This window comes from Astyanax mexicanus, chromosome 17, assembly GCF_023375975.1.
Source record: "Astyanax mexicanus isolate ESR-SI-001 chromosome 17, AstMex3_surface, whole genome shotgun sequence".
Lineage (NCBI taxonomy): Eukaryota > Metazoa > Chordata > Actinopteri > Characiformes > Acestrorhamphidae > Astyanax > Astyanax mexicanus.
This window is the reverse complement of record NC_064424.1, coordinates 42,747,748-42,760,826: the sequence shown is the minus strand read 5'-3', so window position 1 is coordinate 42,760,826 and position 13,079 is coordinate 42,747,748. Positions and strand designations below refer to the sequence as shown.

The 13,079-nt window shown below is 37.4% G+C and overlaps 2 protein-coding genes across 11 annotated transcripts in view; one reads left to right on the top strand and one right to left on the bottom strand.

Moving 5' to 3' along the window:
• Positions 1-13,079, bottom strand: part of aurka (aurora kinase A) — an 833,084-nt gene that overhangs the window by 114,390 nt on the left and 705,615 nt on the right. The window lies entirely within an intron of this gene.
• kiaa1328 (KIAA1328 ortholog) overlaps positions 1,004-13,079 on the top strand; it is a 36,573-nt gene continuing 24,497 nt past the window's right edge. Inside the window, exons 1-5 of one of the 6 annotated variants that reach the window (XM_022676520.2) lie at positions 1,004-1,109; positions 2,199-2,234; positions 2,998-3,227; positions 4,133-4,233; positions 4,690-4,805. In XM_022676520.2, coding sequence (XP_022532241.2) covers positions 1,055-1,109; positions 2,199-2,234; positions 2,998-3,227; positions 4,133-4,233; positions 4,690-4,805 — 538 coding nt within the window. In that variant the 5' untranslated portion in view covers positions 1,004-1,054. The remainder of the gene's footprint in view (positions 1,110-2,198; positions 2,235-2,997; positions 3,228-4,132; positions 4,234-4,689; positions 4,806-13,079) is intronic. The other 5 variants (XM_022676522.2, XM_022676523.2, XM_022676521.2 and 2 more) reach the window with 5 other exon arrangements.

Genomic DNA, 13,079 nt, shown 5'->3' with positions numbered 1-13,079 from the left:
TAATAATAATAATAAAAAAAAACTCTATCCGGTTAAATCTCTCCATCCAAATAGAGTGAATCTGATTGTGGTTGGATGTAAAGAAGTGCACTATAGGACTCTGTGGTGAGGCCTAAGCTTTTGTCCGTAGTTTTTATTTTTTAATGATCCCACATTTTTGTAAGGAACATTAATTTGTGGGCTGTACCTGTGAACAATTTGCTAAATCAAAAAACAAAAACAAAAAAAACAATCTGATAAATCTAATAATAATAAAAAAAAACTCTATCCGGTTAAATCTCTCCATCCAAATAGAGTGAATCTGATTGTGGTTGGATGTAAAGAAGTGCACTATAGGACTCTGTGGTGAGGCCTAAGCTTTTGTCCGTAGTGGCATATTTTCCCCTTAAGTAGTTCTGAAACCAGTACTTTTATACTTTTATTTAAATAGTATTTTAAAGTATTTTAAACCCTAGTATCAATACTCCTATATGAATAATGAAGGTGAATACTTTTAACATCTTTTTAGCACAACTTGACAGAACACTGGAAAGCATTGTTACAACAAAGAAACAATCTAGCGTACAAAACACAAATTGTATAATGTTTTTATACCTATTTGTGCTATGTCTGCAAATACGTTTTTTTTCTTTGCATTGTTAGTAAAATTATTTACTCTACTGTCCTAAATTAAAGGGAAGTCCTGTAAAATTAGTTATACATTATTTTAAATGAGATTTTTATCCATTTATTTCCATTTGTAAATAACACTCTTATTTATTGAGGACTCCCTCGCGGGCTCCTCTATAGATTTCCATTCATTTTCTGACAAAACGGTGAACGAATGGAAGTGGTTAGGCTCTCTATAACACGGCTTTGGCTGTATCAGCCACACCGTCACCAAAACAAACGAATATGGAGTTTCTATTGGCTAACAACAACGATAGACGGCGGGCTTGACCAATAGTACGCATGTGTGGGGCTTGGCTTGAGGAGGATTGGCAAATCAGAATAGAGAACACTGAAAAGGAGGCGGGGTTTTGGCTGTTGCTCTGGCAGTGGCGGTTGTTTCAGTATGGCGGCTGTTACTGAGGGCAGAAACGGCGCCGGGATTTACTGGATTAATGACAGTATCCTTTCTTCATATTTACAGTTTAACCATATTGTCTGTTTCTTAAAAAGTGTGAGATGTTAGGGCTTGCTTCACTGAGAGGTTGTTTAGCTCGGTTTGTCTGTATTTAGTAGATAAATCATTAGCTAGTTTAGCTAAGTAGCTCGGTTAGTTTTCACTAATTAGCTAGCGTTAGCTAACTAACTAGTTTACAGGCAGGATATTTATCCGAGATTTGTTTAATCTGTTTCACGAGACACAGAGAAAAATAGGTTTTATACTAAGGCTAGTCTCTTAAATATGATTTAGTTAGGTGTTGCAAGAAAAACTTTGAAGTGAAAATGTATATCTACTTAGCTACAAAAGTATTTCCTCTTTTAATGTATTTTTCAATACTATACTATAACGTTAACTTACTACAATAAGTTACTATACTACACTACAATACTAAAGCTAGCTTTGTCCATTTTAATGGAATGTAGGGATATGCTAGTTAGTTATTGGTTTTGTATTTATTTTTATGTGGATTTTTGTGAACTTTAAATTTCATGAACATACAGTAAAACATGATTAAATGAGCATGGGGGTGATATGGCACATACACATGTAGCTAAACAATGAAGGAAATAATTATTTCATCTCTAGCTGATTTTGTAAGTTTGCCCAATGACAAATACAATGAACAGTCTATAAATTTAAGTGTAGGTTAATTTTACCAGTTAGAGATACAATATCAAAAATAAAATCAAGAAAGTCATATTATATAAATTATTTAAATTTAATTGCATTTTGCAGAAAGAAATAAGTATTTGATCCCTCTGGCAAACAAGACTTTATACTTGGTGGGAAAACCCTTGTTGGCTGATCTCTCACCTGTCTCATGATCAAGGATATGTTCACAGAAGAAACTTATTTATAGTTTATTATATTGAAGACTTGATTATTACATTGTAAAATGGATTGGTAATTGAAGGAAATGTATATTAAATGAAAAGAACAGCTTGTTAAATATTTGTTAAATGCTTGTTAATGTTTTGCTATATATGTTTGAAACTAATATTATCCTCAGTACGTTCCAGGAATGCTTATTTTTACTTAACACGAAAAGCTTCAGATGAAGATCAGTCTGTGGTGTTTGTTCCAGGTATGTCCTGCATCATATAACACATAATGGAAAAAATGGTGTTACAGCGAAATAATTAAATAAGTACAGATATAATAATAAAAAAAAATAATGGAGTCTTATTTACACAGTACAATTTAATCTTGCTTGGATTCATCAAAGCATTTTACTGCAAGTTGTATGTAAAAAAAAAAATCTACAAAAATGAAGAATTTAACAGTTGGAATTCTTAATCACGTATTTAGGAGATGAGTAAATTGTGAAGTGCAGAATGTGCAAATTTACAGTACCAATATATATAAAAACCTATAACCAATATATATAAAATATATATATAAAAAAATGAATAGTGAATTTATCAAGACTGTGACTTAAAAGTGTTAAACTTACCAAAATACTCTACTTTTAGAGTTTTTTTTTTTTTTTATTGACTGACCTTAATTTCTTGTATATAATATTGAGGTATAGAACAACTGATTCTCTTAAACACATTAAAAGGTCAAAAACATTTTGTAATTTAACGAAATGACAAGGCACAGCTGTTAACTGAAACTCATGAAAGGTGACTACCTCATAAAACGACTTCCTCACAGAGCTGAAGGTTTAGTATCCGAATAGCTTGTGCATACATCTATGCTTTCATTTTTGTAGATTATTTCAGTAGATCATGTGTACATCCACTGTTGCATATGCAACTTCAGACAAATTATTAGCTAATGCTGTAAAATTGTTGATAAGTAATTAATAAAATATAAAAAGCTTTGTTGCCTTTTCTCTGTTTTAGGAGTGAGCAAAAAGATGGGTCTGAAGTCTGTAACTGTTAGCACTAATGAAGGAAAGATCAAAGGGCGAGCTGTGCTAGATGGTGAAAGAAAGAGTGGGACGAAGTTACACCTGCCAGTGTCTCGTCCCCCTGCAGATAAAACTGTGCCTACGGACCTATTACAGAAATCTACTGCCTTTTCTGCCAAACCCAAAACCCCTGCCATACTAACAGAACTGCCTGGGCCTCAGGTAAATCACACTCCCATCTGTATTTAATTATTTATTTATTTTTTTTATTGAAAAAAGTTCATTTATGAGAGGTTAAAGGTTGTGAAGTAGCTGCTTGAGGTATACCATATTTAACAGACTGTATTGTATTATAAGGCACTCTATCAATAAAAATCAATTTTCATACATAAGGCACACTGGAATATAAGACGCATTTTAAGCGACAATAGTAAGGAACTAGGGTGTCACCATGTTTCCCTACTAATGTAGCAGATCTCGCTGCTGGGGGCACCTCAGTAAACAAAACCGTAATTACAGTAAAAAAAAAACATTTTCTTTTAAAGTCAAACGAGCGCTGGATGTTAATCTACATTTCCAGTATTGTAGCACGATTAGCAGCAGTGCTAGCCATGGTTAGCAGCGCTTAGTGCTAGTAAATGCTAGCAGTTCATCCCATATAGCTTGTGTTAACACTGTAAACACTACAGTCAGATATACTCACCTCTGAACTGAAAAAGCTCCGGTTAGCAGCTAATTCTGATACTGCTCCAGCCTTGGTGCTGGAGAAACGTCACTGAAACTCTTGTAAAACTCTGTACTTTAGTGGAGTGGCTTTACTGCTGCTTACGTTCTAACTGGAAAATTTATACTTAAGGCGCACCGGATTACAGGGCACACTGTTGATATTTGGAAAATGAAAGCATTTTAAGTGGTTTAAGTAGTTTTACTGCTGTTGTTACTATTTATAGTAATAATTCCTTCAATCTGGACACAGGGCTGCAGTTAAAACATGCAGACTGAACAGCTGGCTGCGAGTGTGTGGATAAAAATAATACAAATAAATAATAAATATATATTTTTTTCCCTCTCTTGATTTTACTTCTGCTTAAATAGTATCAGTGTATTTTGTTTTGTTTTGTGTACAGGCACCGTCTTACACATCTCAAGCCAAAAGCAAGGCTTCCCTTAAGGACCTCTGCCCAGAGGACAAGCGGCGCATTGCTAACTTGATTGAGGAACTGGCCAGGTATATTTTTTCTCTCTCTAAATTAGTTCTTCAAAGTTCATTAAAATGTTTATATTTTGTGTATTCTTCAAAATGTTTTAATCAAGTAATATATATATTACTTATAAAGCTCTGCATTATTTCTGTTATTTCAGCCATTTCATATTTTCTGCAAATAAATGCTCTAAATGACAATATTTTTTATTTGGAATTTAGGAGAAATGTTGTCTGAAGTTTATAGAATAAAACACACACACACATACATATATACATATATATATACACACACACACACATATATATATATACACACACACATATATATATATGTGGCAAAATCAAGAAACTGATTCAGAAACAGCAGTGGTCTCTTAATTTTTTCCAGAGCTGTATGTGAACAATACTTATACTCTGTTATTTGAACATGTGAAGTTCTTTAATATTTGCTGTAAGTTTGTCCTAATCTCTCTTTTGCAGAGTGAGTGAGGAGAAAGAGGAGTCTGTGCAGAGACTCCGAGATGAACAAGAGACGTTTGAGAAGAAGATCCAACAGCTAGAGCAGCAGAACCGACTCATTGGACAGGAAAGAGAAAGTATCCTTTGTTTCTCTTTGAGAGCTGTTTGAATGCATTTGCATACGCGCTTGAAGTACATACTACAAAACACAGTGTTTTGGATAATTTGACTGCGGTGAAAAACTCGATTAGTTTTGCTAAATTGCAGCTATTGAATTAGAATGGCTGTAACCAGGTTTGTCTAGAAGGGCGTTATTCTAATGGTCTTTCTGCACCGGCCTGCGTACTTCCACTGATATCTATTACGGTCAGGGCCAGCGAAAGCTGTCTGAATCACAATGGCACAATTTCAGTTGGCAGACAGGGGTCTGTTCAATTCCAATACAGGGGATGAATTTAATTTTCCGGTAAAAGCAGCACATAAAATGTGTACGGATGAAATATGAATTGTGATTTTCATCTCTTGAGTGGGATGGAATTAAATTGACCCCTGAGTTTCTACTTAATGTACGATTCGCATCGAGCTTAATTGTTTCTGATCAGGTGAGTAATCCAGGTAGGCATGTTTTTGTCTGGGTCAGGGTCTGCAGCATCTGCAGTGGTGGATCTTGGTGTTTTGTGTCTGTGTTTATTTTATATGCTGTTGGAGCAGGGTTAGTTAGATTAGTTTTCTTGCTTTCTCATTCTCTCAGTCTTGTTTTGGATTAGTAATACAGGTGTAATACTTATGACTTGACTGCAGGGGGCAGTGTTGTTTAAGCACAGAAAAAAAAAAGAAAACAAAAATCTGTTCTGTTCTTTTGCTGGAACTACCTGTATGTTAGAGGCACCTGATGGCAGTGCAAACCCAGCTGAACCTTATTCGTGCACAAATGACAGTGATTTACCTTCTGTTGGCCTTATTAATATATGTTTTATTCGATAAACTACGGTCAACATTTCTCCCAAATTCTTATTTAGAGCGTTTATTTGCAGGAAATGAGAAATGTCTGAAATGCCAAAAAAAGAAGCAGAGCATTCAGACTTCAAATAATGCAAAGAAAACAAGTTCATATTCATAAAGTTTAGAAATCAGTTCAGAAATCAATATTTGGTGGAATAACCCTGGGGGCTTTTAATCACAGCTTTCATCCATCTCGGCATGCATGTTCTCCTCCTCCACCAGTCTTACACACTGCTTTTGGATAACTTTATGCTGCTTTACTCCTGGTGCAAAAATTCAAGCAGTTCAGTTTGGTGGTTTAATGGCTTGTGCTCATCCATCTTCCTCTTGATTATATTCCGGAGGTTTTCAATTCGGTAAAATCAAAGAAAGTCATTTTATAAACTAATTTTATGAAGAGGGTCTGCGGACCTTTTATCCTAACATGGATGTAGGTTTCTAAAAGTAAATACCAGTAAAAATACCAGTTTTTAGGCAATGATATATTAGGATGCTGGTGATGTTCTTGTTTTTTTTTTTTTGTAGGCTGAATAATTTTATTCACACAATTTGTTTTCTGTGCTTTGCGATTATTTGTGCTTGAGGGCAGACTAAACTGTGATTTTTAGGTTCATTCTTTTATTATTTCTGTTAAATAATACTAAAAAAAAAAAACACTGGCATGGATCACACAGTCAAGCTCCTCTCGTACGCCAGCTCATTTAACACCATAAGCCTCCTAAAGTTCACACTTGCTGTTCACTATTTGGCACCTTTGCGTTCTCTTTCCGTGTTTTGACACAGGTCAAAGAATGGGATGAACCCTGAGTTTTAGCCCAAGGCCACGGAATATGAAGAGTAATCACTAGGTCTTAAATTGCACAATTGGCACCAGAGCCGAGGAATTATGAGAGCACGACGCAATTAAATGCGCTTGAGCTCCTAGTCCTGGCATTTGCGCTAAACTTCTAAACTCCATTAAAAAGAGATTTTATTCTAAGACAAACTCTGCAAAAGCCCCCTTCCCAACCCCCTCCCCAAACAGATTGGCACTCTAAAGGCGCCGCAGAGACACTGGCTTTTCAGACTGCTCTGAAAGGTTAAGGGGAGGGGAAAGGCAAACTCACTTAAGGAGACTTGTGTAGAATAATCTCCCAAACAATCAGCTCTATCTCATCTGCCAAGACCACAGTTATCAGGGGGATATCTCCATGCTTTGGATAGGAGCGAGACTAAGGGTGTGGGGAGAGGAGAAAAAAAAAAAATCATTAAATTCTGTACTGCGAGATGAAATTTGAAGCTCATGTATAGAATGAAATTAGAATTTTATCAAGTCTCTCTTTGGCATTCAGCGCACACGTCTCCGAGCAGTAGATTCCATTACAGAGCGCGGCGCTTAACTTTGTTCCCCTGAAAAAAAATTTACATCAAGCACTATAGAAGACACAAAGGGGAAATTGAATGCATTCATCAATATCATTAATCTTCCTCAAGTTGGGCTAGCAGCGTTTTGAGTAGCATTGATGGATGGCAGTAGTAAAACCACTCTTGTAACAGTTTGTTTGCCTAGTTATGAGTTTGTTGATCAGCTTGTTCTTTAGTGAGCCAAGAATTTGCGAATTAGTTTTCTGTCAGGGTCTTACTGCGCTGAATTCTCTCATTTTTCATGAGTAATTGCTTTTTTACACATTTTAACTGGACAAAGTTACTGCAAAGCAGCTACACATTACACATTTCCACATCAAGAGATATACGTATAATAATATGTAGACAGATAGTAGGGATGCACTGATGTGAGACTATATATATATATATATATATATATATATATATATATATATACATATACATATATATATAGTGGTGTCAATCGTTAAAAAAAATTTATCTGATTAATCACAACAATATTCTGTGATTAACTGTGATTAATCGCATTTGTTCTTCTTAAGATGCAAGTTCTTATAGTGATATTTAAATATAAATAAAAGAATAAATGTAAGAAATGTAAAATACACTTATATTTATATTAATGGTTTCAAATAAAATACTAATAAACAAATATACTTGGGGCCAACGTTAGAGAACATAGCTTTAAAGCTCGTTTTCACACCTGTAGTTGGTTTCTATGGTCCGGATCAGTTGATGAGTTACTTTTTTTGGAGTGTTTTATCTCTCTGTTTGATTTGGTTTCACACAGGCAAAAACTTAAACGCAACAAAATGCGCACCAATAAACCACGAGATAAACCACACAGTGTCTCCTCTGATTGGTCTGATTTGTCGCAGCTGTGAGCAATGAATGTTGCACAGACTGTGCTTCTCGTGTGTAAACAGCATGAAGCAGCAGAAACAGTGTTTGTTCATAGCAATATATTATCTGGCTAATATATCAGGTTAAACTGCATCTTATCAGCAGTTTAGCTCAATTAAAAAGAAGTTTTGTTTCGATTGGGTGCGTTTTCTATACAAATACAAATAAGTTAGCAAATTAGCTTAAATCAATGGATTTTAAAGTAGCTTGAACAATGTCCTCTAATTGTGGTGGTGCAGCCAGCAGCGTAGGGTCCTTTTTTTTTTAGCATAAAATAAATACATCGGAAAGTGTCGGTATGAAATATTGGCTACATCAGCCAATGCCGATGATTCTTAAAAAAAAGAAGCAGTTATTAGTCGTTACCGATGTAATTCTGATATCACTGTGCATCGTAGATCATTTAAAATGTCATAAATGCATCTCCTAAAGATCTTAAAAGATGTCACAGACAGTAAATACAATCTGTTTTATTTTTGCAAATAGATTTTTTTTTTTCGCAGTTTCTAAGTTTATATGCAAGTTTAAGAGGATTAAGTGGAAGCAACAATATTATTACTTCAGAGGGCTTTGTTTTCAGGTTGGTTTGTTACTTGCTTTTAGCTGTCAAGCAAAGATGGTACTTTATAGAGTAAATTATTTTTTTTTGGATACTAACATTTTTAGTATCCCAGCAGTGCTATTCTAATCATAAATATACTGCTTGGGCTGACCACTGCTGCTTGAAAAATCTCACATTGGAGGAAGCGCTGCAATATAACATTATTTTTTAAAGTATTTTATTAGTCATTGTGTAAAGTTATTGTTTTTATTACTTAAAGGTGCACTGAAATACTACATTTTGGATACCAAATATTGCACATCTCTAGTACAAAAGGCATGGACAACCGCTTGTCTTTGGCCAACCCCATTCTTGTCCCTCACCCTTTTTCTTCATAGAGTGTTCTGTTGGCTCTATTTTGTTTGTAAAAAAAAAAAAAAAGATTGTCAGAAAATCCGCTGTAAAGTCTATACGATTAATTTTGGGGTTGTAGGTTTTTTTTTGTTATTGTGTATTTAAAAAAATAATTAATTTAATGAAAGTTAATTTCCCCATACCTGCAGATAGCTTGTTAAACCCAAAAACTCTTTAGTCTTCTTTAATGCAAAGTGCAGCTATACAGGTGCTGGTCAACGAATTAGAATAATTTGAAATAGTGCAATCATGAAATTCTTTGAATGCATTTTTTGTGCAGAAAGCAAATCAGGTGTTCACCGCATCTGTCCTACTCGTTAGACTAATCACAGAACTCGTTACCTGGAAAAAAAATTGCTCAGCTGAGCTTTCCAAAAGGCCCATTTAGCGGACATGCATCCCCAGACCATAACGCTCTGGGGAACCTTGACGGATCTTTTCACGCACTCGTGGTTGTAGGTTTCGCCACCACAACGCCAGACACGAGGACCTTGGTCACCGAAGGAGATGCAGAAGCGTGATTCGTCACTGAAGACCACTTTCTGCCAGTCTTCAGCAGTCCACTCGCCGTGTTCTTTGGCCCACTTCAGCCGTTTCTCCATTTGTTTCTTGTTCAGCATCGGTTTTACTGCTGGAACGCGAGATTTGAAGCAGAGTTCGCGCAGACGACGGTAAGTGGTTGATCTGGAGACGTCAGCGCCGGTCTGCTTGTTCCACAAGTCGGTGAGCTCGGAAGTGGACTTGAACCGGTTGCTGACTGCGATCTTTCTCAGCTGCTTGTTGTCGCGAGCAGAAGTTTTTCGGACGCCGGAACAGTTGGTGCGCTTGCTGCAGTTTTTCTTGAGAGCTTTGCAGACGGAAGACTGGCTGATGCCGAGCTGCTCAGCAGTTTTAGTTTGGGTCAAGCCTTGTTGGCGAAGGGCTTGAATTTGAGCCACTATTCCGGTTGAGAGGTCGCGCTGCTTACCCATGGTTGATTTTACAACTTAGAAATTCTACTCAACACTGACTTTATACTGCACAGTGAACACTCTTCACAGAAAACAAAAATTCGAGCATTTATTCTACTTCAATCAAACGGTTTCTCCATTATTCTAATTCAATAAAACAACAGTGTCACAGTTAAATGGCCTAAATGGGCCTTTTGGAAAGCTCAGCTGAGCAAATTTTTTTCCAGGTAACGAGTTCTGTGATTAGTCTAACGAGTAGGACAGGTGCGGTGAACACCTGATTTGCTTTCTGCACAAAAAATGCATTCAAACAATTTCATGATTGCACTATTTCAAATTATTCTAATTCGTTGACCAGCACCTGTATGTGAACTGTGTCCTCCTATTGGTTCACATCACAGCCCACACACACACACACACACACACATCTCCACCCCCTCCCCCTCCCAACTAGGGCTACTTGGCATAGAGCACAGGCTGTTATAAGATATTCTCTTCGGCGAGATTTTGTTCCACCTTGAGGAGGATTTCATTATTTCATTTCTGTGCAGGCTGACAGGGGAGTGAATCATGTTGACAGCGGCTGTCTGAAATATCGAATGCAAACTCTGATTTTGTGTATTTTTGGACGGGGGAGGAGAAGCCATCGCTCCAGCTTTTCTTTCCTGATGGAGGACCCGTGACGCTGGCTCCGATTGGCGGGCAGCCAGCGGAGGTGCCGGTACGGTGGGGTGCGGGAGAGAATCTTATCAGTCGCGCTCCAGTCGCTCCAGATTACCAGTTGCTGAGCGTTTCCTGCGCGTCCTCCTGTTAATGTATTAATGTATGTGTTTACGCCCTGCCTGCCTATCGAAGTATCAGACGCTTCTCGTCAGCCGGCAGGAAGATGCCTGTGTGTGACGCGCTGGATCAGTGAACCAGGCTGTGAAAGCTTCACAAACACTCCGAACCCATTTTCAACTGAGAAGAGTCTGTCGTGACCTTAGAGCTGCTCTGCACTCTGTCCAAATGTTGTGTGTGCATTCAGCTGCTTTAATTAGTTAAACTAATTGCTGATACACACATACGCACAGCTTGTCTAATCATTGTAAAGTAGTCCTGCCACTACTACTCGAAAAAAGACTGTCTGATGCAGTAAGACTTGAATATAAGACTTGAATATATGAACCTTTTGGCACCATGCATAAGACCAGTAGTGGAGACTACATTGGGTTGATGGGATGTGGGGTGATGTGGTGGTGATCATCACATCAACTTCCTGACCTCACCTGCCTTGGTAAATTATACTTGCGCTCTATTATTCAGTACCATAATCTCAGCTGTTAAATTTCAAACAAAAATGTTATAATTACAAAAATGTGAGTTATGGTTTTGAACTAGATGGCAGTGCATATATTGAGTAGCTGCTCCCATCTCAGTCATCTTACAAAGTTACAAACGATACAAAGTTATCACGACCCGATATCAGAATGTTGTGATTCTGGGGCTTTTCTCCTAGTGTTGGGGAATTGCTAGTGATGGGTGAAATACAGCTGATTGGTTGGGATAATTGGCTTAGCTACCGTATTTGTCAGACCGGATTTTAAGGAGTATTATGCGACACTAGTAAGGAGGCCTACATCGAAGTGAGCAAGGGTGTGCCATGTTTTAATTCTAATGGGAAAGCTGGGGGAAGCGCCTAAGTAAACAAAACTGTAATTCTAAAAAAAAATAAAAAAAATAAAAAAGGGTAAATGAGCATTGGATGATAATCTACAGAGATTTATCTTCTGAAATCTGTTTATTTGGGTGAGTAAAGCGCTTCTGTTTATTTACAATAAGGACGTAAATGCCCTAGACTGGTAACCAAGGGCGCTATTAGCTAGCGGTTCATTAGTTTGTAGCTTGTTTTAACACAGCAAACCTGCAGACTAAAGTCCAATATACTCGGCTTGAAACTACAAAAGACCGCAGCACTGTAGTTAGTGGCTAATGCTAATGCTGCTGCACCCAGCTTTAGTGCTGGAGCAACTTCACAGAAAACTCACACTTATAACGCTGTACTTCAGTGGAGTAGCTTTACTGCTCCTTAATACCTGACTGGTAGAATTCATACATAAGGCGCATCGGATTATTAGGCTGACTGTTGTTTTTTGGGCAAATTAGAGGATTTTAAGTGTGCCATATATTTCGAAAAATACGGTAAATGTGGGATGAAAAGCTGGGTACAATTAGAATAGAATTAGAATAAAATAAAAATAATGTAATTCAGCGATACTCCGTATACGATACTTCACAGTATCTGTGTAACCAAAAAGGATAAATTAACATAAATTGGTTTATTGGCATTAGTTTCACAGAATTTCACACCCAATATTTTTATCGCATATTCAACCCTATTCATTTGATTATAGCGCCACCATGTGGTGCTATGTAGCAGCAAGTTAAGTAAATCAATCTGGGGAAGCTTAGGGAGTTGAGTGCCAACTGTATTTTTATTTTTTTATTTTTTTTTGTATTTAAAATATTGATATTTGCCGCTACGTGTCTATATCTATATCTATGTCTATAATTTATCGCAAATGAAAACGATACAATACAGTATATCACAATATTGATATTTTGTCCCACTTATAGTGGATATGCTGCTGGCTTCAGTCCAGCATGCCAGTGTTGTTGCCAATACAGATATCAATAACAGTAATATCGGTGCAACAATAAACCCTACTTTTACATGAAAACATTAAACATGGCATAATTAGCAATAAATAAGCTGTGTTTATGGTTTTGTGTGTGTGTGTGTATGTATAAGAAGTTGGCTGAAGGGATGCACGAAGCTTTTAATAGCCTGTAAAAGCTTTTATGCTAAAAAGTAGCTGAGGTCCTGCCTTTGCTGGTGCGTGCGCATGTGGACGGGCGAGGGAGGGGAAAAAGAGACGCTGAGCTGGCTACCTCATGCTGTCATTAGCCGGCCCACCCGGCGTGGCTGTGGTTCTGCTCCAGATCAGTTCTGTTCTAGCCTCTGCAGTGTGTTTGCCAGCTCCCTGTCTCTGAGCTTGGCACTGTGCCCCGGCCTGGCCAGCCAGACCCAGATGGAGGAGTCTGTGAAGCCCTCGCCCTGAAGAAACCGCTATCTTCCCCCAGCAGTGCCTCTGTCTCTCTACTCTTTTTTCCTCACTGTCTGCACTTTTCACAAAGTCACAAACATGACTTCAGGTGCTGACTGCTCCAACTCA